Source organism: Capra hircus, chromosome 4 (genome assembly GCF_001704415.2).
Source record: "Capra hircus breed San Clemente chromosome 4, ASM170441v1, whole genome shotgun sequence".
Lineage (NCBI taxonomy): Eukaryota > Metazoa > Chordata > Mammalia > Artiodactyla > Bovidae > Capra > Capra hircus.
This window is the reverse complement of record NC_030811.1, coordinates 110028929-110056599: the sequence shown is the minus strand read 5'-3', so window position 1 is coordinate 110056599 and position 27671 is coordinate 110028929. Positions and strand designations below refer to the sequence as shown.

The window sequence follows — 27671 nt, the reverse complement described above, 5'->3', positions numbered from 1 at the left end:
ATACATGACAACTGGAAAAACTGTAGCTTTGATTAGACAGATCTTTGTTGGCAAAGCAATGTCTCTGCTTTTTAATGTGCTGTCTAGGTTGGACATAACTTTTCTTCCAAGGAGCAAGCACCTTTTAATTTCATGGCTGCAATCACCATCTGCAGTGATTTTGGAGCCCAAAAATAAAGTCTGTCACTGCTTCCATTGTTTCCCCTTCTATTTGCCATGAAGTGATGGGACCAGATGCCATGATCTTCATTTTCTGAATGTTGAGTTTTAAGCCAACTTTTTCACTCCCTTCTTTCACTGTCATCAAGAGGCTCTTTACTTCTTCTTCGCTTTCTGCCATAAGGGTGATGTCAGCTGCATATCTGAGGTTATTGATATTTCTCCTAGCAATCTTGATTCCAGCTTGTGCTTCATCCAGTCCAGCATTTTGCATGATGTACTCTGCATATAAGTTAAATAAGCAGGGTGACAATATACAGCCTTGACATACTCCTTTCCTGATTTGGAACCAGTCTGTGGTTCCATGTCCAGTTCTAACTGTTGCTTCTTGACCTGCATACAGATTTCTGAGGGGCAGGTCAGGTGGTCTGGTATTCCCATCTCTTGAAGAATCCTCCACAGTCTGCTGTGACCCACACAGTCAAAAGCTTTGGCATAGTCAATAAAGCAGAAGTACATGTTTTTCTGGAACTCTCTTACTTTTCTGATGATCCAGTGGATAGTAGCAATTTGATCTCTGGTTCCTCTGCCTTTTCTAAATCCAGCTTGAACATCTGGAAGTTCATGGTTCACATACTGTTGAAGCCTAGCCTGAAGGATTTTAAGCATAACCTGGCTAGCCTGTGACATAAGTAGGCTACAACCTACCAGATGTATGGTAGTTTAAACAATCTTTGGCCTCTGTTGGGTTCTTAATCTGTGCCAAGTATTGCCTTAGGGATACAAAGGTGAATAACACAGAGCTCCCACTTTTTCCTGAGATGCTTATGAGTGGAAGAGGCTAAAGGAAAGTGAGTGCTGTGGAGAGATAGGAATGGGGTGCTGAAGGTGCACAGCAAACCTCTTAGGGATGCTGAGGGGGTGAGACAAGATGAGGGGCAGGTGAGCCTTTCTGAAGAAGATGAGATTGTGACGGGTGTAAATAGGTGAAGGAAGGAAAGTGAGAATGGTTTCCATTAAATGATAAAGATTATAAGCATGGTGATGCCGTATCAGTAAGATAAATGACAGATTTCAGCTTACATATTTTATTTAATTCTTAAAGACCCAAACCAAAATATGGCTAACGTAGTGATTTTATGGAAAAAATAATGAACATGTGTTGTGTTTCTATATGTTATATGATAGGTTGTTGTTTTTCAGTCACTAAGTCTGATTGCAGCATGCCAGTCTCCTCTGTTCTTCACTGTCTCCCAGCTGCTGCTGCTGCTGCTGCTAAGTCGCTTCAGTCGGGTCTGACTCTGTGCGACCCCACAGATGGCAGCCTACCAGGCTCCTCCATCCCTGGGATTCTCCAGGCAAGAACACTGGCATTTCCTTCTCCAATGCATGAAAGTGAAAAGTGAAAGTGAAGTCGCTCAGTCATGTTCAACTCTTCATGACCCCATGGACTGCAGCCTACCAGGCTCCTCCGTCCATGGGATTTTCCAGGCAATAGTACTGGAGTGAGTTGCCATTGCCTTCTCCACTATCTCCCAGAGTTTGCTCAAATTCATATCCACTGAATCAGTGATGCTATCCAACCATCTCATCCTCTGCTGCTCCCTTCTCCTTTTGTCTTCAATCTTTCCAAGCCACAAGGTCTTTTCCAATGAGTTGGATCTTCGAGTCAGGTGGCCACAGTACTGGAGCTTCACCCCAGCATCAATCCTTTCAAGGAATATTCAGGGTTAATTTCCTTTAGGATTGACTGGTTGAGACTGAGTCCAAGAGACTCTCCAGAGTCTTCTCCAGGACCACAATTTGAAAGCATCAACTCTTCGGTGCCCAGCCTTCTTTATGGTCCAACTTGCATCCATACATGACTACTGGAAAAACCATAGCTTTGACTATGTGGACCTTTGTTGGCAAAGTGATGACTCTGCCTTTTAGTATGTTGTCTAGGTTTGTCATAGTTTTCCTTCCAAGAAGCAAGCATCTTTGGATTTCATGGCTGCAATCACCGTCCGAAGTAATGTTGGAGACCAAGGAAAAAAAATATTTGTCACTGCTTCTACTTTTTCCCTTTCTATTTGCCATGACGTGGTGGGACCAGATGTTGCTATCTTAGTTTTTTAAATGTTGATTTTCAAGCCAGTTTTTTCACTTTCTGCTTTCACCCTAATCAAGAGGCTGTTTAGTACCTCTTCATTTTATGCCATTAGAGTGGTATAATCTGCGTATGTGAGGGTGTTGATATTTCTCCGAGCAATCTTGATTCCAGCTTGAGATTCATCCAGCCTGGAATTTTGCATGATGTATACTGCATAGAAGTTAAATGAGCAAGGTGATAAAATACAGCCTTGACATATTCCTTTCCCAGTTTTGAACCAGTCTGTTGTTACATGTCCAGTTCTAATTGTTGTTTCTTGACCCACATACAGGTTTCACAGGAGACAGGTAAGGTGGTCTGGTACTCCCATCTCTTTAAGAATTTTCCACAGTTTGTTGTGATTCACACACTCAAAGGCTTTATGTAGTCAATGAAGCAGAAGTAGATGTTTTTCAGAAATTCTCTTGCTTTCTCTGATTCAGCGAACATTGGCATTTTGGTCTCTGCTTCCTCTGCCTTTTCTAAACCCAGCTCATACCTCTGGAAGTTCTCAGTTCATGTACTGCTGAAGCCTAGCCTGAAGGATTTTGAGCATAAACTGGCTAGTCTGTGAAATAAACGCAGTTGTATGGTAGTTTGAACAATCTTTGCCACTTCACTTCTTTGGAATTGGAATGAAAACTGACCTTTTCTAGTCTGCTGGCTACTGCTGAATTTTTCAAATTTGCTGACATATTGCATGCAGAACTTTAATATCATCTTTTAGGATTTTAAACAACTCAGCTGTAATTCCATTACCTCAGCTAACTTTGTTTGTAGTATTGCTGCCTAAGGTCCACTTGACTTCACACTGCAGGATGTCTGGATCTAGGTGAGGGACCACATCATCGTGGTTATCCGGGTCATTAAGACCTTTTTCGTACAGTTCTTCTGTGTATTCTCGCCACCTCTTCTTAATCTCTTCTGCTTCTGTTAGGTTCTTAACATTCCTGTCCTTTATTGTGCCCATCTTTGCATGATATGTTCCCTTGGTACCTCTAGTTTTCTTGAAGAGATCTCTAGTCTTTCCCATTTTACTGTTTCTTTGCATTGTTCATTTAAGAAGGCCTTCTTATCTCTCCTTGCTATTCTCTGGAACTCTGCATTCAGTTGGATATATCTTTCTCTTTCTTCCTGGCCTTTTAATTTTTTTCTTTCCTCAGCTATTTGTAAAGCCTCAGACAACCACTTTGCCTTCTTGCATTTCTTTTCTTTGGGATGGTTTTGGTCACTGCCTCCTGTATAATGTTATGAAACTCCATCCATAGTTCTTCAGCCACTCTGTCTATTAGATCTAACCCCTTGAATCTATCAGTCACCTCCAGTGTATAACAACAAGGGACTTGATTTAGATCATACTTGAATGGCCTAGTGGTTTTCCCTACTTTCTTCAATTTAAGCCTCAATTTTGCAATAAAGAGCTCACATCTGAGCCACAGTCAGCTCCTGGTCTTGTTTTTGCTGACTGTATAGAGCTTCTCCATCTTCGGCTGCAAAGAATATAATCAATCTGATTTCAATATTGACCATCTAGTGATGTCCATGCATAGAGTCATGTCTTGTGTTATTGGAAGAGGGTGTTTGCTATGACTAGTGTGTTCTCTTGGCAAAATTCTTCTTAGCCTTTGTTCTGCTTCATTTTGTACTCCAAAGTCAAACTTGTCTGTTACTTCAAGTATCTCTTGACTTCCTACTTTTGCATTGCTATCCCCTATGATGAAAAGGACATCTTTTTTTGGTACTAGTTCTAGATGTTGTAGGTCTTCATAGAACCATTAAACTCCAGCTTTCTTAGCATCAGTGGTTGGGGCATTGGATTACTTGGATTACATTGGATGACTTGGATTACTGTGATGTTGAATGGTTTGCCTTGGAAACAAACCAAGTTCATTGTGTCATTTTTGAGATTGCACCCAAGTACTGTATTTCAGACTCTTTTGCTGACTATGAAGGGTACTCCATTTCTTCTAAAGGGATTCTTGCCCACAGTAGTAGATATAATGGTCATCTGAATTAAATTCACTCATTCCTGTCCATTTTAGTTCACTGATTCCTAAGAGGTCTGTGTTCAATCCTGCCATCTTCAGCTTGACCACATCCAGTTTACCTTGATTCATGCACCTACCATTCCAGGTTCCTATGCAATATTGTTCTTTATAGCATTGGAGTTTACTTTCACCACCAGACACATCCACAACTGAGTGTTGTTTCTGCTTTGGCCCAGCTGCTTCATATTTTCTGGAGTTATTAGTAATTGCCTTCCACTCTTCCCCTAATAGCATATTGAACAACTTCCAAACTGGGGAGCTCATCCCCAGGGTCATATCTTTTTGCCTTTTCAAATTGTTCATAGGGTTCTCCCAACAAGAATAGGTGAATGGTTTCCCATTTCCTCCTCCACTGGACCACATTTTGTCAAAACTCTTCAATATGATCCATCCATCTTGGGTGGCCCTGCACGGCATGGCTCCTAGGTTCAGTGAGTTATACATGCCCTTTTGCCATGACAAGGCTGTGAATTATGAAGGGGTATAAGATAGGTAGTAAATGGCTTAGCACAAAGAAGACCATGGTGTTTGATTTTTTTAATCAAGTCAAACCATGAGTGAATGAGTGAATAAATGAATGAATGAATGAATAAGTGAAGGTCAAGAAGATGAGATGTTGACCCAGTGAAAGTTTTTGCATTCAAATGCAAAATAATCAAGAAGATGTTAACACTATTCAAAATTACTACATAGTAAGGGTAAAAAAAAATCTTTTAAAAATCATCTAGGTAATTCATCCTCACAATGTATAAGTGGAACTCATATGGCAAAATTTTCTAAACGTTCTTCTTTCAACTACCTGCCATTAGTCTTTACTCAAGACAGGCATTTCTCTGTGAGGTTTGCATCAGTTCAGTTCAGTCGCTCAGTCATGTCCGACTCTCTGCGACCCCGTGAATTGCAGCACACCAGGCCTCTCTGTCCATCACCAGCTCCCAGAGTTCACTCAGATTCACATCCATTGAGTCAGTGATGCCATCAAGCCATCTCATCTTCAGTCATCCCCTTCTCCTCCTGCCCCTAATCCCTCCCAGCATCAGAGTCTTTTCCAGTGAGTCAACTCTTCGCATGAGGTGGCCAAAGTACTGGAGTTTCAGCTTTAGCGTCATTCCTTCTAAAGAAATACCAGGGTTGGTCTCCTTCAGAATGGACTGGTTGGATCTCCTTGTAGTCCAAGGGACTCTCAAGAGTCTTCTCCAACACCACAGTTCAAACACATCAATTTTTTGGCGCTCAGCCTTCTTCACAGTCCAACTCTCATATCCATACATGACTACTGGAAAAACCATAGCCTTGACTAGAGGTTTGCATAGATTATGTCTAAAAAGAATGCAAAGAAGAAAGTTCGGTCTATAAATAAAAGATATGTTCTATAAAATCCGAACTTATTCAAATGGGGATATTCTAATTCTTTCAAATAACACAGGAAAGGAAAGGAAATTTAGGAGTTTAAAGCCTTTATCAGTGATTATGGTTTTCCCTCCATTTAAATACTTAACACACTGTGTAACACCATTTTCTGTGATAATTATAAGATTAGGGCGTGAACATGCACATGTTGAAACAAAGATCTTATTCAATATTTTTACTTTGTCAGATTAAAGTAAACTATATAGCAAAACAAAAGTGTATTTCAAGACCATGCAAATGACATTTTCATGTATCTGTAATTACTTATGAAATTTTCCCCAGGAATTTTTCATTTAAATTTATAGCTAAAGTTCAGAGACAGATACATACATGGTAAGATACAAAGGATTCATGTAAAGGAAATATTTTCATGTAGAAAAATGAAATGTGTTAAATAATGGTAATTTCTGGGGAAGAAAGTTCTTTCCAAAGTATTCTTTCAGCATTCTCTTTGAAGGTATCTTCTAAATTACCCAGGTTTTCCATAATTTCTTGATGTCATGTTGCCAATTATATCAGCGTAGTTTGGGCTCCAAATGAAAATACAAAAAAAAGAGGAAAAGAAAACTAGCTAATATTATTGGGTTTTTCCTATGTGCCACTCACTGCCTTCTTTACACATAAAATCTCACATAAGATCATACACCATGACCAACTGGGCTTTATCCCAGGGATGCAAGGATTCTTCAATATCCGCAAATCAATCAATGTAATTCACCACATTAACAAATTGAAAAATAAAAGCCATATGATTATCTCAATAGATGCAGAGAAGGCCTTTGACAAAATTCAACATCCATTTATGATAAAAACTCTCCAGAAAGCAGGAATAGAAGGAACATACCTCAACATAATAAAAGCTATATATGACAAACCCACAGCAAACATTATCCTCAATGGTGAAAAATTGAAAGCATTTCCCCTAAAGTCAGGAACAAGACAAGGGTGCCCACTTTCACCACTACTATTCAATATAGTTCTGGAAGTTTTGGCCACAGCAATCAGAGCAGAAAAAGAAATAAAAGGAATCCAAATTGGAAAACAAGAAGTAAAACTCTCACTGTTTGCAGATGACAAGATCCTCTACATAGAAAACCCTAAAAACTCCACCAGAAAATTACTAGAGCTAATCAGTGAATACAGTAAAGTTGCAGGATATAAAATCAACACACAGAAATCCCTTGCATTCCTATACACTAATAATGAGAAAATAGAAAGAGAAATTAAGGAAACAATTCCATTCACCATTGCAACAAAAAGAATAAAATACTTAGGAATACATCTACCTAGAGAAACTAAAGACCTATATATAGAAAACTATAAAACACTGGTGAAAGAAATCAAAGAGGACACTAATAGATGGAGAAATATACCATGTTCATGGATTGGAAGAATCAATATAGTGAAAATGAGTATACCACCCAAAGCAATCTACAAATTCAATGCACTCCCTATCAAGCTACGAGCCATATTTTTCACAGAACTAGAACAAATAATTTCAAGATTTGTATGGAAATACAAAAAACCTCAAATAGCCAAAGCAATCTTGAGAAAGAAGAATGGAACTAGAGGAATCAACTTGCCTGACTTCAGGCTCTACTACAAAGACACAGTCATCAAGACAGTATGGTATTGACACAAAGACAGAAATATAGATCAATGGAATAAAATAGACAGCCCAGAGATACATCCACACACATATGGACACCTTATCTTTGACGAAGGAGGCAAGAATATACAATGGATCAAAGACAATCTCTTTAACAAGTGGTGCTGGGAAAACTGGTCAACCACTTGTAAAAGAATGAAACTAGATCACTTTCTAACACCACACACAAAAATAAACTCAAAATGGATTAAAGATCTAAATGTAAGACCAGAAACTATAAAACTCCTAGAGGAGAACATAGGCAAAACACTCTCCGACATAAATCACAGCAGGATCCTCTATGATCCACCTCCCAGAATTCTGGAAATAAAAGCAAAAATAAAAAATGGAATCTAATTAAAATTAAAAGCTTCTGCACAACAAAGGAAAATATAAGCAAGGTGAAAAGACAGCCTTCTGAATGGGAGAAAATAATAGCGAATGAAGCAACTCACAAACAACTAATCTCAAAAATATACAAGCAACTTATGCAGCTCAATTCCAGAAAAATAAATGACCCAATCAAAAAATGGGCCAAAGAACTAAATAGACATTTCTCCAAAGTAGACATATGGATGGCTAACAAACACATGAAAAGATGCTCAACATCACTCATTATCAGAGATATGCAAATCCAAACCACAATGAGGTACCATTTCACACCAGTCAGAATGTCTGCGATCCAAAAATCTGCAAGCAATAAATGCTGGAGAGGGTGTGGAGAAAAGGGAACCCTCCTACACTGTTGGTGGGAATGCAAACTAGTACAGCCACTATGGAGAACAGTGTGGAGGTTCCTTAAAAAACTGGAAATAGAACTGCCTTATGACCCAGCAATCCCACTGCTGGGCATACACACTGAGGAAACCAGAATTGAAAGAGATATGTGTACCCCAATGTTCATCACAGCACTGTTTATAATAGCCAGGACATGAAAACAACCTAGATGTCCATCAGCAGATGAATGGATAAGAAAGCTGTGGTACATATACACAATGGAGTATTACTCAGCCATTAAAAATAATACATTTGAATCAGTTCTGATGAGATGGATGAAACTGGAGCCGATTATACAGAGTGAAGAAAGCTAGAAAGAAAAACACCAATACAGTGTACTAACACATATATATGGAATTTAGAAAGATGGCAATGAGAACCCTGTATGCAAGACAGCAAAAGAGACACAGATGTGTAGAGTGGACTTTTGGACTCTGAGGGAGAGGGAGAGGGTGGGATGATTTGGGAGAATGGCATTGAAACATGTATACTATCATATAAGAAACGAATCGCCAGTCTATGTCCGATGCAGGATACAGGATGCTTGGGGCTGGTGCATGGGGATGACCCAGAGAGATGTTATGGGAAGGGAGGTGGGAGGGGGGTTCACGTTTGGGGATGTATGTACACCCATGGTGGATTCATGTCAATGTATGGCAAAACCAATACAGTATTGTAAAGTAAACTAAAGTAAAAATAAAAATAAAAATAAACAAACAAACAAACAAAACGAAACAAAATCTTACATAATCCTCCCCATTCCACTAGAGATAGGGTTTAGTCTTACACTGGGACAGTGTTGATAAGGAGATGAGGAAACCGACACATAGAGTAATAATGGCAGAACCAAAGCTTTAACACAGGCAGTTTGAATTGACAGCTTAGACTCATAACACTGTGCTAAAGGCTATACTCTCCAAAGGACACAGCACTTATTGGAGTCTGTGTCAAAACAAAATATGATCAGGTTTTCGTCAGTGGACAAAGAATGCTCCAACACAATTTTCTGCTGTCTCTTATTACACTGAGTGATTGTTTCTTTGAATTAATTTGTAGTTGATGATATCTGGATGGTTTAATATCTTGTTTTTCATTTTGTACCTTTTCTATGTGAATGTAAATCATTTAGACCAAATAATAAGGAACATTCTAAATAATGTAAGGATGTCTCTCTATAGCTCTAGATTTGATATCGTCTGCTCCCATTTTCTTTCACAGTGTTCAGGTAACTTGAATGCTTAGGTCTGTGCTCCCTGGAGCTGAATGGAAGTTTACATTTATGTCAGAATAAATTTAGTCAAGAATTTATTCAGTCAAGAATATGACTACATGTACTAACAGATAATGCCAAATCTAAATTTTTCACTCTAATTCAATGCTAGTCGTGCAGATAGTCACAGTTTATACTTTGTAAGTCCATTTCTCTGTGTTTTAAGGCAGACAATATTTTCACACTGTTATCTGAATATAAGGCTATGTAAAACTACTATAAAATATAGCTAAAAGTTTAGCTATAAAAACAATGTCATTGTTAAACACAATATAACTAGTGATTGAGATAAATCTTATATAATTTGTTTGACGAGTGGTGTTTTGGTATTTTTTTTGGTGAAAAACTATAACTTCCTTCTTCCTTTATGCTCTTTAATACATTGATAATTTCTCCTCTTTATGCATGAAGGGACTGGTTCATCTTTGAGACACTGAATTCTGCTCTAGGTTGGACTAGCAGATAATCCTCTTTGGGTTCCCCTTCACTAATGCTGAATTATATAATATATGAAGTTTTTTCTATTTCTATATGAACAATACTTTTTTGGAAAAAATGCTTTTAAGTTGCTCTTAGACGTGTTTAATTACTGAATGTAGCTCAAAATTGGTGACTTTTTTCTCTTTATGATAGGTTAATAAAATACATCCTACCTCCCTTCTTTCCTTTCCTATATATATTCTTTTTATAATTGTATGACATTTGTGATCTATTTTGAAAACGTGCTCTCTAAACAAACATTTCTTGATTTACTCTATGTTTGTGTATTTATTTATAAAATATTCTGTAGTCTTCTAAAAAATTTGGAGCTTTGCTTAAAAAATAATTTTCCTCATTGTTTACCAAGTGATGCCTGGTGTTCAAAGCTCCCTGCAATCTGACTCTGCTTTTCAAAGCTCTGCTTATGCCACTTAGCTTTTATGAAAGACCTGCATTAATACCTGTTTTAGCTGACTGAGTGGAGAAGGCAATGGCAACCCAGTACTCTTGCCTGGAAAATCCCATGGACGGAGGAGCCTGGTAGGCTGCAGTCTATGGGGACACGACTGGACACGACTGAGCAACTTCACTTTCCCTTTTCACTTTCACGCGTTGGAGAAGGAAGTGGCAACCCACTCCTGTGTTCTTGCCTGGAGAATCCCAGGGACGGGGGAGCCTGGTGGGCTGCCGTCTACAGGGTTGCACAGAGTCGGACACGACTGAAGCGACTTAGCAGTAGCAGCAGCAGCAGCAGCAGTAGCTGACTGAGAGAAGTCTGGAGAGGACTTTTGCTTTCTCGAGAAAGAGATGAAAAATGAAAAATAGCATTCCGAGTTTGTTTTTCAGGAACTGTTTTAGAGGCAGTGGGCTCCCCAGCAGCAAAAGTGGTGCCACCAAGCTCCTTCCCAGGGAACTACACTCAGCATCTCAGTATCAAGCCTCCATAGCTTTGAACTTTGTGGGCATCTGTGTTTTATTTTGACTCACTTTTTGCAGGTCATAAGGTAATGCTTGTTTACTTTGCACCATTTTGATTCATACAAGGTTTCAAAGGAACGTTCCATTTTCTGACAAAGGGGAGTGGGGAAGCTGTATTTATTCCTTGCTGTATCCTATACTCCAGTCAAACTGGACCATTTGCCAAATACTCTGCCCTCTGCCTAGTGTCTGTGTCTACTATCCTGAGTGTCTGAAATGTTTTTCCAGACATTTCCCCTTGCCTCCTTCAAATCCATCGTTCAAGGTCCATCTCAAATGTTACTTCCTACAACAAGCCTTTTCTCCAGCTAGAAGTACTGTTTTCCTTCTCTGAATTCCCAAAGACACATAATATTGTACTAATAATAGCAGCCAACAGTTATATACTATTTACTATGGGCCTGTCACTGTGGGGCTTTCTTAGTGACTCAGATGGTCAAGAATCTGCCTGCAATTCAGGAGACCTGGGTTTGATCCCTGGGTAGGGGAGATCCCCTGGAGAAGGGAATGGCAACCCACTCCAGTATTTTTGCCTGGAGAATTCCATGGACAGAGCCACCTGGCGGGCTACAATCTAAAGGGTAGCAAAGAGTCAGACGTGACTGAGCAACCCACACTGAGTCACTGTTCTAAGCGAGTTATGTATAGTAACAGATTTAATCTGAATAATAACAGTACCTATGAAGCAGGTACTATCATTATCACCATTATATAGATGAGGAAACTAAGGCACAAGAGAGCTAAGGCAGTAGAAGCAGGATTTGAACCCAGGCCTTTCGTTCCAGAGTTCTGTGCCTACGCTATGCTCCTTTGTAGGCACTCCTACAGTATCTATGACGTTCTCATACATTTCATTGTCACCTTATCTCACTTCTGCTAAAATACTGGATAGCTTCCAGTTTTAAGAATCAGGGTCCCACGTTCCTAGCTTGTGCAGTATTCCCGTTCCCTCCGATTTCTGGGTGAATTTGGCCACTGGGGATTCCTGGCAGAAGATTAGAATGAGGGAGGAGAATGAGGCTGAGATATTGTTCTCCTTGTTCCTTTCCTCATTCTGGCTGTTTCTTTCCACCAGAAGCCTCTGCTTCATGGAATTTTACTTTTCAAGGTTTCCAGTAACCTCTCCTTGCTCCTGTCCTTCTGGATCTAGGTGCAGAAACAGGCATTATTGGTAACAGTCTGGGGTTTTCCTACATCCCATTCACATCTTTGTACTTAGTCCCTTTGATTATCCTAATCTGTCATTTGTTCACTGTTGAAATCCAGATACAGCCAATAAACACATTAAAAGATTTTTAAAAGAATCAATGGTTCCATTTTTCTTATCTTAATCTTGCTTAATGAAGCAGATCTTATTGTATACCTGTATCATACCACTGTATTACACTTCCCCGAAGTTGCTTTTCCGACCACATTTCTGGAGCTCAGTTTTATTGTTAACCTTGATCTAGCAGAAAAAAAAAAAAAAAAAACCCTACATATGCTGGTGCTTTTCATCAAAGAATCAATAACACACATTCTCAAGAAAGACTCTCAATTTTCTATTGAAGAAAACAGAAGACAGATGTATTGATAACACAAACAGCCTCCACTTACTGGATGCCTGCTTGGCGTTAGTCACTGGCTACTTTTCAGACAGGATTTCATTTATTGTAGGGAAGTAGTTTTAACCATCTCTATTTTATAGATGAGGCCCAGAAAGGTCAAGGGATTTCTTAAGGTCACATATGTAGTGACGGAACCCATTGCCTACTTAGGTCTGTCTAACTCCTAATCACTTAAACAATAGTCTTTAGGGCCTTTCTGAGCATTATGGAGATATGTTTGATGAGGGAGTAGTTATATTTACAAGGCTTAATTCTACCTTTGTGGTTCAACCAGCTGAACCCTCCACCCTCACACCACAGGGTAAGAAGTTTTTCTTTGCCATGCCTTGTTTGTTTTGTTACACTGCTATCGTGGCCGTGCACTAAGTAAGCTATGATGGTAACTAATCAGATGGCTTCCCAATGTGATAAGCCATTGGTTCAACTTGGGGAGCTTTTGCACAAACCACTCCCTCTCTCCTGCACTCAGAGGACATATGGCAATGTCTAGAGACACTTTCAGTGGTCACAACTGGAGGGAAGGGTGCTGCTGGTATGTAGCAGGTAGAGGGTAAGCAGCTGTTAGACATCCTATAATGCAAAGGACAAGTATCCACAACAAAGAGTTGTCCAGTCAAAATGTCATTAGGGTGGAGGCTAAGAAAGCTCATGAGAGGCTGAAAGTAGGATGCAATGCTAGACATATTAGAGGTGGTGCTGCAGAGTAGGGGTGATGGGGGAAAGTAATACCATCAAGAGAGATCTTGCATGGGTTGATGGTGATCATACGACATGAACTGAAAAGTCTGGTGAACTTAACTTTCTACACGAGAATAAAGTCACAACGATAACAATAGCAACTACAGCGACAGAAAAAAGAACCAAAGAGAAGTGAAACCTGAAATCACTACAGATTCGCTGGGAAGCTGAATAACTTGCTGCAGAATAATTATGTCTTCTCTGTGGTCCTCTCTGTACCCTGCCTCTAAAAATGGGGCTGAGAAAATGGGCAGAGAGACTAGCCATACCCTGGGCCATATTACCCACATATAACCTGGGAACATTCTTTCTCCCAGTGGTCAGCTCCAGAGCACATCCCTGTCCCATTTTATGATGCACAACTCTCCCTCCTTGTGGGTGAATAAATCAGTGCGTTCTGCATGGTTCTGGGTTCTTGAAATTGAGGTTTCTAGTTTTCATTGGCAATAAGGTCACAGAATGCACCGAGTCAAGAGAATATATTCAAAAGACCAGTATCTCAACTGGCTCTTCAAGAAACTGGGTTGTGCAAGTGACTATACTTCATGACAAGACAGTGCCTAGGAAGTAATGACTGCAGCTAGCACTGCATTACAATAATGGTGAAAACCAAATGACCCCTGGTATTGATGTTCTCTGTGACTACTCTGGTGAAAACTTTCCAGAAGGAAACTCAGTCGATCAGACATGTCTGACTTTTGTGACCCCAAAGACGGGGGCCCATCAGGCTCCTCGGTCCATAGAGTTTTCCAGGCAAGAATACTGGAGTGGGTTGCCATTTCCTTCTCCAGGGGTATATAAATATATATACATTTTTAAAAACTTACAGTATATGGTAGGCACAATGACGTCGCTTTCCATCCTACTGACAGCGTTCTTCACCAGGCAACTATAATTCCCAATGTCTTCTTTGGTCACTGGAGCAATATGAAGGCTGCTGTTTTGAAGAGAGAAGGAGTTGGTGGAGCTGGTGTGGACAGGCCTCCCATTCTTCAGCCACTGGTAAACCCGCCGGCTGCCCCCTTCCACGAGGCATGTCAGGGTTATGTTTCCCACATACTCCACAGCCCCAGAGGAAGGCTGAATCTGCACCACTGGTTTCGTGACAGGATCTGCAACATCAGAACGAAAGAAATGATCTTTGTCACCCCAGGATTATAATTAAATCTAGGAGATCTTTCACATGTTTTAAATCCTAGGAAAATGACTCCAAAATTTTGCACTTTTTAAATGTAGACAGCTCAGGAAGTAATTAAAGAAGAGGATTAAAAAAGTCATTCAGTTCAGTTCAGTTCAGTCGCTCAGTCGTGTCCGACTCTTTGTGACCCCATGAATCGCAGCATCCCAGGCCTCCCTGTCCATCACCAACTCCCGGAGTTCACTCAGACTCACGTCCATCGAGTCCGTGATGCCATCCAGCCATCTCATCCTGGGTCGTCCCCTTCTCCTCCTGCCCCCAATCTCTCCCAGCATCAGAGTCCCCTCCAATGAGTCAACTCTTTGCATGAGGTGTCCAAAGTACTGGAGCTTCAGCTTCAGCATCATTCCTTCCAAAGAAATCCCAGGGTTGATCTCCTTCAGAATAGACTGGTTGGATCTCCTTGCAGTCCAAGGGGCTCTCAAGAGTCTTCTCCAACACCACAGTTCAAACGCATCAATTTTTTTGGCGCTCAGCCTTCTTCATAGTCCAACTCTCACATCCGTACATGACCGCAGGAAAAACCATAGCCTTGACTAGATGGACCTTAGTTGGTGAAGTAATGTCTCTGCTTTTGAATATACTATCTAGGTTGGTCATAACTTTTCTTCCAAGGAGTAAGCATTTTTTAATTTCATGGCTGCAGTCACCATCTGCAGTGATTTTGGAGCCCCCAAAAATAAAGTCTGACACTGTTTCTACTGTTTCCCCATCTATTTCCCATGAAGTGACGGGACCAGATGCCATGATCTTCGTTTTCTGAATGTTGAGGTTTAAGCCAACTTTTTCACTCTCCTCTTTCACTTTCATCAAGAGGCTTTTTGGCTCCTCTTCACTTTCTGCCATAAGAGTGGTGTCATCTGCATATCTGAGGTTATTGATATTTCTCCCGCATTACAAATAGAAAATGATGATATAAAAATATCATTTATAGCAGAGATAACCAATTCTAGAATGTAATCTTCAAGAATTTTGTAACGAAAACCTTTAGTTTATAGATAATGCAGTTAGTGGTGAAGAACACCAGCTTCCTTATTTCCTGTTCATTGTGCTCCCCCTGACACCATAAAGGTTTACTCTCATGGGCAAAGTTTACATGGCTATTCCCCTCTCTGATTTGTCCTGCTATCCCAAGAGCAATTGGTTGGGATAGATATAGTGAACACAAATTCCTATCCACTATCTGCAAAATACAAAGCTTAGACATATTATACTTTGGGGGTATCAATTGAAAGTTTTAAAGAATCATATTTTCACTATTTACTTTTCCTCTTATGTAAGGAAGCTAATTATATGTCTTAATTGCTGTGCATTTGTATTGCAGCATTATTTCAGTCACTGTACCATGTTAGCCTCTTTACAAACCAAAGCCTGTTATTAACTTTCCTTCTATGCAAAATAGCAGGTCACACAGAGACAGTAAGATGATAAATAAGTAACAGACAACTGGTTCCAGTGTTTAGCTTTGAATCCCTATCAGACTTTTAATTGGGGTTGATGCATCTTCTCAGGTAAATTTGTTCTGACTCACGTACACTTTCATTTTACACTGGCAAATGTGCATTAGAGCATATACAGATTCAGTCCTTCCACCCAGAGAAGACAGGAGAAAATGAAAGATAAGGAGACAGGAGTTTGAAAAGCAAACTGCAGGAAAGCTGGGTAGCCCTGAAGAGCCCTCCAGCCTTTCTCAAGATGGAGGAAATCAAGATGGCCACTAAATTTAACCCTTTATATTTCCTGGCAAGAGGAAATGGTTTACAGCATTAATGCTTACAGCATTATGATTTAAAAAGATTGTTTGGTATATTTATTATGTAGAAACAGCTTTTGTTTAAAAAATGCCTTTGCATGGAAATATTATATGTGATATGGGAAAAGTCAAATAGGTAACGTCTAAAGTCTTGTACGGGGAGAACCAGTCATTAGAAAAGACATTGGTACTGTGATCATGCACTTGGATTTAACAGTGTCACTCAGACGTGGAAGTTTCCCAAGAAGATTTTTTTACACAGGTCCTGTGCATGTGTGCTAAGTCACTTCATTCGTGCCCAAATATTTGTGATCCCATGGACTGTAGCCCGCCAGGCTCCTTTGTCCATGGGATTCTCCAGGCAAGAATACTGGAGTGGGTTGCCATTTCCTTCTCCAACACAGGTCCTAAACCCCTACTAAGACCTTTTGGTTGCAGGGGAAAGGGGCAAGATAAGAGTAGGTTAATAAGAGGTATAAACTAGCACTGTAAAATAAGTAAGCTACAAGGATATATTGCACAGCACAGGGAATATAGCCACTATTTTATAGTAACTATAAACAGTATAATCTATAAAAATTTTGAATTATTATATTGTATACCATGAAACTAATATAACATTGTAAATCAACCACTGGTTTGGCTCAGTGGTAAAGAACCTGCCTGCAATGCAGGAGATGTGGGTTCAATCCCTGGGTTGGGATGATCCCTTGGAGAGGGAAATGGTAACCCACTCCAGTATTCTTGCCTGGAGAATTCTATGGACTGACGAGTCTGGCAGGCTACAGTCCATGAGGTTGCAAAAGAGTAGGACATGACTTAGTGACTACAAAAACAAATAAGAGGTACAAACAAATATGTATAAAAGAAGTCAACTACAAGGATATATCATACAGCACAGCGAATATAGTCAATATTTTACAATAACTATAAGCAGAGTATAATCTATAAAAATTCTGAATTATTATATTGTATACCTGAAACTAATATAATATTGTAAATCAAATTTACCTAAATTTTTTTTTCTGTAAAGAACTTCTGGCTCCGTTTTCCTCAACAAATCCAATTGTACTATACATTAACGAGGAATGGATGTTCTATTAAAAGCTTGGGGGGAAGAGACAGGATACTACCCAGGAGAATTTTATGACTCTGTAAAAAATGTCCTCCTTTTCTCTCCCAAAGTTCCTCTCTAGGCATCTGCTGCCACATCCTGTGTCTTTGTTCCCCTGCAATGTCTCTAGTTTCCACTCATTTACTGGGCACATATTTACTGAGGGCCTACGAACGGCCAGCATCAGGGTTTAGGCAGTGGGGACAAAACAGCAAACAATATAAAGCCTACTCCCATGGATCTTGTGTTCTAGACCAGGAAGAGCAACAATAAAAGAAACATAAATATGTACTATGTCCAGTGTTATGAAAAGAATAAAGCGAAACTCAGGTAAACAGTAACTCTCTTTCTCACTCTCTCTCTCAGTTTGGGGGAATGAGGTTATACTTTACATAAGGTGGTCACGGAAGCCTTCACAGGTAAAGTGACACTCTGGCCGAGACCGCAAAGAAACAGGGGAGGGAATCAGGCCAGTATGCAAGAGAAGAGCAATCTGTGTAGAGTGAGTAGCCAAGCATAGAGACAGTGAGGTATGAGAGGGTTTGGCTTGTTCCAGGAATAACAAGGAGGCCAGAGTGGTGAGGGAGAAGGGTTCAGAGGGGGACTGGCTATGTAGGGGGATCACACAGGCCTTGAGGGATGCTGTTGGCACTTTGGCTTTGATTGTGAATGAGACAGGAAGCCAGAGGAGGATTCTGAGCTGCAGAAGGCAGGGGTGGAAGCAGGGAGAGCGGGCACAGGCTGTTTGGAGAGTCCAGGCCAGAGCTGATGGTGGGCTTGAGTAGGGCAGCAGTGGGCGCAGCAAGGATTGACTGACTCACCTCTGTCCATATTCTGAAGGCAAAGCTGAGAGGGCTAATTTGTGGACTGGATGAGGATGTGAGAGAAAGACAGAATCAAGGGTGATGGCAGAGTGCAACTGATGGAATGAAGTCTGCATTTGCCAAAACAGGAATATTATTAAACAGGTTTAGGGGGAAAACCCAAAAGTTGTGCTTTGAGCATAGTATAGTATCTTTAAGGTACACTGCTTACATAACTCACTAAGGAAAATAAATGTCTGAAAGTTAGCTGAACCCCACTCTCCCTTCGAGGACATTCCCAGCACCTTCTACTGTTCCTCAAGTGTGGTTATTGAGCAAGTCTCCTCCTCTCCCAGTGTACCAAAATTAAAAAAAACAAAAACAAAAACACAAATCTTTATGTGACAAAAAAATAGGGCCCTTCCCAGGGTGCATTCTGCTAATGAAAAATAAAATTTTCTCCATCTCATCACATCAGCAACTTTATACTTGATAGTTTCCAGGCAAACAAATAATTACTCCTACTTACTGCTTGATTACCTTTAGCTGGGCACTGTGCATATCCTTTCTATGAATGTTCTTATTTCATCCCCAGAAAGCCTCATGAGGTGGACAGTGCCATTCATGCCATGAGACACTGAGGCTTTGAGGGTTAATGTGCCCAAAGTTGCAGACCAGACCTAAAGCCCTGGTAGCCTAGTCTCCTAAGCCACTGCTCACTGCCGTGCTACTCGGCTGCCCACGTCGCTCACAGTGGACTTACCATCTACCGTGACTTGAATCTTCTGACTAGCTGACAGAGTTCCGTTTCCCTGGATGTTGACCTTCACAATGTAGTTGCCTTCATCGGTGAACTGCAGTGGGTTGATGAGCAGGGAGGCGTTGGGTGGCATCATGGTGAATTTGTGCTGGTATTCCAAGTCGGGAACCACAGACTTGTTCACGGAGCCCAGCAAGTACTTGGGCATTGTATGGGGTCTCTCAAAAAGCCATATGACCTGGATGTCTGATGCTGGAGTGTGGAATCCATAGTGCACGGGGAGATAGAGAGCCTGGCCCCTGATGCCATGGACGGTGTGTGAAGGCACTGCCACCTTCAGCCCCGAGCAAGCACCAGCTGTGAAGGAAAGGAAAGCTGTAAAGACGCTGAGCCACATTTCATAACCGAAAGGCACAAAACAGAGAGAACCTGATCGGGCGATAGTCCTTTACAAAGAAGAGAGGCTTCTAGGTACTGACTATTCTGGTACTGGTTACCTGTAGAGGTAAATATTTGTCTCTGAAATGAGCATTTTAAAAACTCCACCCAAAGACTGTGTGGATCGCTTGACCTCTTTAAATGCATGATGAAAAGGAAAAGCAGAAGTTATTATCTCTGACTGTTAAAGAATAATGGGAAAAGGAGAACTGGGATAGATGATTAGTTCTGAAGTCCATTGAAACCTTTAACAAAATTGAAATTGCGACTGTATTAACGTCTGAGTCATATCATATCCTAATCAAGCTATGTGATTGAGGGGTTACTTCCTCTTGAGAATCTTCCTTCACAGTCTTCTGACATGACTTGGTAGTCCCCAATTGGAAGCTTTTCCCTTTAGCCAAAGCCTTGCCAAATACAAATATTCTAAGGACAATGATAGCAAACCATTAGCAGTTGTGATTAAATATTACTGCTTAGAAGTGGGAATCTGGTTTGTGTGTTTGAGCAACAGTAAGAGAAGGCAATGGCACCCCACTCCAGTACTCTTGCTTGGAAAATCTCATGGACGGAGGAGCCTGGTAGGCTGCAGTCCATGGGGTCGCTAGGAGTCGGACATGACTGAGCGACTTCACTTTCACTTTTCACTTTCATGCATTGGAGAAGGCAATGGCAACCCACTCCAGTGTTCTTGCCTGGAGAATCCCAGGGATGGGGGAGCCTGGTGGACTGCTGTCTATGGGGTCACACAGAGTTGGACACGACTGAAGCGACTCAGCAGCAGCAGCAGCAAAAGACAGGAACAAATGGAGCAGAGTGGAGCCCGAGGAGCCTGGTGAGACAGGAGACCAGCAAGACGGCTGAGCCAGAACAGGAAGTACCTTAGGGTCACGGCAAACACTTAGGCAATTTTCCTGTGAGTGAGACGGGATCACAACCAGAGTTTTGTGAGCAGGAGGGGTAGGGGTTTTCTTCTTCTTATTTTTAAGGTATACCCTAGCTGCTGTGAGAACAGACTGAAACAGGGGAAAGAGCAGGAGAAGGGAGCCCACTTAGAAGGTGCCTGCAATAAAGTAGGCAAGAGATGGTTGCGCTCTAGCTAAGGGCAGTAGTATAAGATACTGTGAGAAAAGACTGGGGGTGCTAACACTATTTGATGGCACGTTGGGAGTGGGATAAACAGAGATGAGTCAAGAGTGAGTCTAAGGTTGATGACTTGATCAACTGGAAGAATAGAGCTGTCATTTATTAATGAGCAGCTAATCAATTAATCATGGGGAGACATTTTTGGAAGACATTTTGTCCTATGGACAGAAGGGCCTGCCGGGCTACAGTCCATAGGGCTGCAGAGTCACAACTGAAGCGGCTTATCACGCATGGAGAGACATCTCACAATTTCAATTCCGTCTTATACAAAGTTTTTATCTTCTTTCATTGCTTCTCCCTTTTTATCTCTACTAGTAAGGGGATCTTTAAGATTTATCTGATTCCTATTAGGAAAAGCCATCAATATTAGGAAGGGAATGGTAGCAAGATCTGTTTGTACAATGATTTTCTTCGGAGAAACTGAAAGATGCTGGTCTGATCCTGTGAGGAATAAAAATCCACCAACAGGAAATTTTCTTCTTTCCTTCCCAGGGTGAAGGTCAGAGCAAAGATTTCCATGGTTTTAGTGTTTGGGTAGCTGTCAGTGAAGAGTGAGACCCTGGGGCCAGCAGGGAAGTCAGAGCAAAGAACTGAAGAGAAAAAGGAACAAAGAGGAAGAGTGGAGGAGGTTACAGGGAGAAGATACACAGTCGAAACCGACTATATGGACCGAAAATTAGGTGACTGTCTGGGAAAAATAAATATGTGTCTTACAGTCTCCTCTGTGTATATTTGTGATTGACTTGTAATTTTTTTTTCTGACAATGGGTTGTATCTGCACATTTCATTTTAATGATTTGGTCCATTACAAAGGAGTTACAAGGTATGAGTATTTACTTCTATTTTCTTTTCTGACAAGTACAAGACTGCTAAATTTGTAGTTGTTCTCAATTTGAATCATTAGAAAAAGAAGGAACTGGTTGCTGAGAGCTATAAAGAGGAGACATAGTGGATTGCAGGAAAGGAAATCCTAAGAGAGATAAATGAAGTTGAGAGAGTAAATCTAGGACTTAACACTAGTGATGTCTGAGATGTGTGAAGCAGCGATAGTGAGAAGGGAGTGAAGCTCTTGAAGCCATAGATATAGAAAGACATTGGGCATCTGGGTGGGGGTCCTGCACAGGAAATTATTCCTCTTAGTACCTGTGATATCTGCACCAAACAGCATGTATTTTCATGACTTTCATTGCAGTTGGCAATAGGAAGTGCCTGACAAGTTCCTGGCAAGCAATAAATAAAAACTAGTTTACCCATTATTACTAACTTAAGATACGCAAAATGTAATTTTCACTGTATTTATTGTGTTGCTGTTTCCTTATTATTATTTTTTACTTCAGTGAATACAAAAATATTCCTGTGGGTTTCACAGTTTATTCTTGATCTTGGACTTCCCTGTCCACACAGTCTTAAATTAATTTCTTGTAAATTGCCTAGAAACAACAGCTTTTAGGAACCTATTCTCTAAGCTTTCAGAGAGATTTCTGAATCTGCTACTTTAATAAAGTTAAAAGCCCACTGAAATTTGAGGTGTTGAATACATACTTGGGATAAAATGGTGATTAGATGACTTACCTTAGATAAGCCATTTTAATTCCTGTGACTGTTTTCTTTTGTGTGAAGAGGGTTATATTAGATGAGGTCCAAGACCTCTCTCTGCTCTTTATGTTCTCAGCATCCTAAGGTACCTTTCTCATGGTAGCAACTACCCTACATTTGAAGGGGAAGGGCCCATATTTAAGTAAGAGAGGGCCCAAAGAATTCAGACGTATTGAATCTCAGATTTAAGTCTACTTAGTAAGTTGTCAATCCCTTTGTTTAGTCACTAAGTCATGTCAGACTCTTTGACTCCACGCACTGTTCCTGCCACACTCCTCTGTCCATGGGGTTTCCCAGGCAAGAATACTAGAGTAATTTGCCATTTCCTCCTCCATGGGACGTTCCTGCCCCAGGGATTGAACCCACAACTCTTGCATTGGCAGGTGGGTTCTTTAGCATTGAGTCACCAAGGATATCTTTTAATACAGTGGCAGTTCTGTGTTTTTTTTGCCAAGAAATCAAGGGGGATGGTGGGAATCCACCTCATTGCCTTGTGAACACATTGGAAAAAGCGGCATGGCTGCTGATAAAAAGCTTGCCTCGGACAGTGAGCAGTTTGGTCACTGATTTATTGGTCTATTTAAAACATTTTACACCTCAACTTAGAAACTGCTGGTAGACTGAGCTGTAGCTAGAGATGGCCTGAGTGCAATCCCGGCCAATCTGTTCTTGGCATTTGGGGAAGTCATTGCAGAAGTCCTTGTTTACTTTTTACTTTTTTTTTTTTTTTGAAAAGAGGAAGAACCTTTTTTAATCTACTTTTTTGTGTGGCTTGGGTTGAAAAAAGATTAACTGAGATTGTAATGTTCTGAAAATGACTGGGAAACACTTTATTACCAAGGAGTGAGAGCATGACTGGAACAGAAACGTAGGTGGATCTTGACTCAGGAAGCTGAATCTGAAGCGGACTGGAAAGTCTATGACTAAAGTTACAGAAATAAATTTTTATTTATTAAAATACTGAATATGACACAAACATTGCAGCCTAGTAGAAAATGTTAGATGGCACGTACAGTAATCATTAAGAGGAGTGAACTGGTTCTTTGGTCTATTTTGGAAATAACAGACATCATGTAATAGTATCTTAAATAACATATTACCATCAATAATATCTCTGAATATATTCAATGCTTATCATACCAAATGATGTGAAATCATGTCATTTAACTTTTTTCATGATATGAAATCATGAGTGCTTTTTCAAGTATATGTATGACAGTGAGAGAGAATGTAGTTGTCACAATTGCTGTTTGCTTAGATTGCCTACACCATTTTCATCAGATAAATTATAGGTAGAAAGTTATGAGAATCCCATGGACGGGGGAGCCTGGTAGGCTGCAGTCCATGGGGTCGCTGAGAGTCGGACACGACTGAGCGACTTCACTTTCACTTTTCACTTTCATGCATTGGAGAAGGAAATGGCAGCCCACTCCAGTGTTCTTGCCCGGAGAATCCCAGGGATGGGGGAGCCGGGTAGGCTGCCATCTATGGGGTCGCACAGAGTCAGGACACAACTGAAGCGGCTTAGCAGCAGCAGCAGCAGCAGCAGCAGCAGCAGCAGCAGCAGCAGAAGCAGCAGCAGAAAGTTATGAGTATCAGTGAGGGATGAAATTTTCTTTATACATTTTTTATATCATCCACTAAAATCTTTTTAATTTTCAGAAGATACATGAGCCTACTGATATGACGTAATCCTTACTTGTAGTGAACGTTGCAGAATAAACAGATAATTGTATGCTTCTGCTCCAGTTTAGGAGCACGTACTCTTTAGCCATTGCTGAACTTCCCCCTCTAGATGTGATGAGCTTATGCTGTCCAAACAGTAGTTTACTGACTTAAAAAAATCAGCTTCATCTTCAGAAGTTTTCAAGGGTTCTCTTCTCATTGTATAAGGAAACGTAAATGACTGAACTATAAATTTTAGAAAGTCAACCTCTGTAAGAACAAGTAAACTTTTTTGAAAATAAATGATATGAAAATTGATGAAATTTTAATTTGATATTCCAAATATTTGTACTTAAATGAACGTTCAATTTTATTACTAGGTTAATACTTTTGAGTACAAGAAAAGAAAACTCTTAATTTTTTATATTTGAGGCACTATACTGCTTTGAAGAACATTGATAATATCATTAATAACCTGACATACAAAATTATAGCAAAACTCTCCCCTTCAGAGATTCCCTTAAACTATAAAACAAAGGTATGATAAAGGAACGTCCAGTGTTAAAGAACACGACCTCATATTGTGAAATTATCTATAGTCCAGCAACAAGACTCCCTAGACCAGTTTCACTGTATTGAATATAAACATCAGACTCCACAAAGTGACCTCTACTGTAGCTCAAAATAGTTGGCATTTGCTTCCCCATTGCCAAGTCTGATATTAGCAAGCACAACACAGCTATTGTTGACTGTAAATAAACTCTTGTATCTTTAGAGAAAATAGAAATTATGATGATGTACTTTGAATAGACTTTACAAACTACATTTGAGGGTTCAAATAGCTACGATTTTTAAAAAAGAAAAAACAAACTGATACTCAGTATTTCAAAATACAAAAAAATTTCCAAATTACCCAAGGTCTTTACAACTCACTACCAATGGAGAAGAGTAAATTTGTGAAAGTCTTAAGGGATAATAACTGATTTAGCTACTTATGGACATGCTGTCTATTTCTCAAAATTATGTTTAATTTTAGTTTGGTAGAATCCTTCAAATGAATTGGCTCTCAGTGCTTCCTAAAGCCAGTTGCAAAAAATTACTTAGGAAATGACAGCAGTCCTGTTGTAAAAAATTAAGCATGGCACTGCCACAAAGGATACTTTTGAAGCCCAGAAAAATGCACAAAGATAAAAAGTCAGTTATGGTAATTGCTTAATTTTCCTAAAAATTTCTAAAAATCTCTACAGGCTAGAATTTTACAACATAATGGAAAAACAATCACAATTATGGGAAACTCAAACATTTAAAAAATTAACAAACTGTACACTTCAAATATGTGGAATATGAACAACATTAGGTATAAATGTAAATAATCACACGTACTATGAAAACTAAGCCATAAAATACCAGTACGTGCAAGCTCTAATTAAAAACTTAAGTGGTTATTTAGCTAATTTGTTCTTAAATTTTAAGGGATAAAAGGTTTTTTGAATTCGTATCTGTTGGATATAAACAAAATAAGAAACTGACCTGTTCTTTTAACTTGACTTTTAAAGCTGATATAGGAAGAACGGAAAAAGAATGTCTGGGGAAATTATGACATAGAAACAGTGGACTCCTCTAAATTCTAAGGATAAAGAGGAGAATGAGGGAGAAACAAAGTAGAGGGGAAAAATTAATTGAATTAACTATTGGGCAAAGAGAAAGACTAAAGCTATTTTGGAGAAATAATACTTTTAAATGCATTTCTCCCTATTGAGTATATATATATATTATCAGTTTGGAATCTTTTTTCCCACATTTCATAAATTAGGTAAAAAACAGGTAGAGCTAACAGTTTGCCACAATATCTTTAAATAAAACAGCCACAAACTATGTTCATAAATTGTTCTAAGTTTCACAGTAAGTGGTAACAAATTCATGACCTGTAAGAATATTTGCCAAAGTAGAATGCATTAAAGCGTGTTGGACCTATATATGAACTCTATAAAAAGAAGAACCACATGAAGTTTTTAGAATGTTTTAATTTTCTTAATGAGTGCTATTGACAATAATTGTTGTCTTCAGAAAACAATAACCATTGATTGATTGAACTTCCTTTCTCCTAAATGATCCTGTTTCTTTGCTGGAACAAACTGTGTTACTGTTAAAAGGTTCTGTGCTGTCCTTCAATTATCTGAGTGAATCTACAGCCAAGAGCAAATATTTACCTTATGCTCACAATTTTTAAAAAAAAGTACTTAAAATGCACTTTATGCAGTGCCTTACCTAAGAGAAGGAGGTATATTTTGCACCGAAGGACCCCAACCCTGCTGCTGAAGGGTTCCATGAATGCATCCTGTTCCATGCACACAGTGCCCTGTTCCTGAGCGGCAACTCGGTTCATGGACCGGCAGCTGCTGGTTTATTTGCCAGGGAAATTAGCAGTGAGGTAACAGACCCCAGCCTGCCTCTTGCTTCTGCGATTTGAATACAGAATGAATGTGTATACAAAGGACACAGGTACTGGGAACACCTGTTATAGGCTCTGCAAGAAGACAGGCTTGTGACTTTCAGAGCCACTTCTTAGCAATTATCAGTAATCCTCAGCATGTTTCATGAATTATTCTTAGTCGTTAATTATCACATGAAGGAAAACATCCTTTCGGGTGACTCTAATAAAAAACAATATGCTTTAATAATCAAAAGCATATTGTGAAAATTTCTGAAAAAACAGAAGCTAGTATCCTATCATGGAAAAACGATGCCGCTGTTTTGAAATTAAATTTTTTCTATGAAAATCACAGTATTTCATATATCTGCTAAAATAGTTATAAATCACAGTGAAGTAACATGTAAAAGTTATATATATCTTTAAATATGTATTTTTCTGTGTATATTTCCTGTTAGAAATGTCCACCATGGGTTTATTGAGTCTATGGATTCATGTTATTTTTAAAAGCAAACCACAGGTGTGTTTCCGAGTAACACTGAATCATGGACTGCACATAATTATAACAGATAATATCTGAGGCTACATTTTCACAGCTGAAGCAGAGTAAGTGAACCAACAGTTCAGAGACCATCTTGCCTCTACAGTGGTGTCTGGGCTACAGATTTTCTGCCTGGCCTTTCACTGCCAGGCAGTGCACTTCCGATTAATTTACCTAGCTATAAGTTAACCCCTATTTCATTTCATGTCATCTACTGCAAGAAGGTTCCAGTCCAAGCCTCTACTATATAAAACAAAAATCTGCATCAAATCATGCAAAATTCCTTGCATAAATAATTACTGAAGAAGTTTCATGATAAAATAGGCGAAGAAAGAATATTCCTCAATTGTAATTAAAGGTAAAAAAAAGTGAGTTATTTTGGAATTTAAGTTTGGAAACATATTTTGAATTAAGGCTAACAGACCTGTTGTGTGTTCATGCTTTAGTCGCGCAGTCGTGTCTAACTCTGCAACACCGTGGTCTATAGCCTGCCAGGCTCCTCTGTCCATGGGATTCTCCAGGCCAGAATACTGGAGTGGGTTGCTGTTTTCTCTTACAGGGGATCTTCTTGACCCAGAATATCAAACTCTAGAGTCTCCCTGCATTGCAGTCAGATTTTTCACAATCTGAGCCACCAGGACCCAGTTTGGACCTGCTCTTACTAGCAAAGTGACAGTTGGAAAACCCGACCCCTTTTCAGAGGTCACTTAATGATCTCTCCAAGCTTCAGAAAGAAAAAAAAGGGTAGGAACTTCCCCCCAGGTAGTTGTTACACCACAACTTTCTCTGTGCTATTTCTAAATCTTGTTTGTGCCATCTAGAGATTGCAGCACTTATCTTACTAACCTCAACTGATTTTGTTGCATGTTTATTTTCCCTCTGAGTCCTAGAACACAAAGACTGGTCTAATTCATTTATGGATCTAGCATAGTGATTAACTAGTATTTTTCTTAAGTTGTTCCCCCAGAAACAAACCCCAA

The 27671-nt window shown here is 39.8% G+C and overlaps 1 protein-coding gene across 4 annotated transcripts in view; it reads right to left on the bottom strand.

The window, feature by feature from the left end:
* The window catches only part of HEPACAM2 (HEPACAM family member 2), a 56042-nt gene extending 29844 nt beyond the window's left edge, over positions 1–26198 (bottom strand). For 3 of the 4 annotated variants that reach the window (XM_013963130.2, XM_013963131.2, XM_013963132.1), the window contains exons 1-3: positions 25988–26198; positions 18878–19231; positions 14074–14358 (exon numbers count right to left, since the gene is read on the bottom strand). In XM_013963130.2, the coding sequence (XP_013818584.1) occupies positions 14074–14358; positions 18878–19231; positions 25988–26105 (757 nt within the window). In that variant the 5' untranslated portion in view covers positions 26106–26198. Of the gene's footprint in view, positions 1–14073; positions 14359–18877; positions 19372–25987 lie in introns of those variants that run through there. The other variant, XM_018047423.1, reaches the window with a different exon arrangement.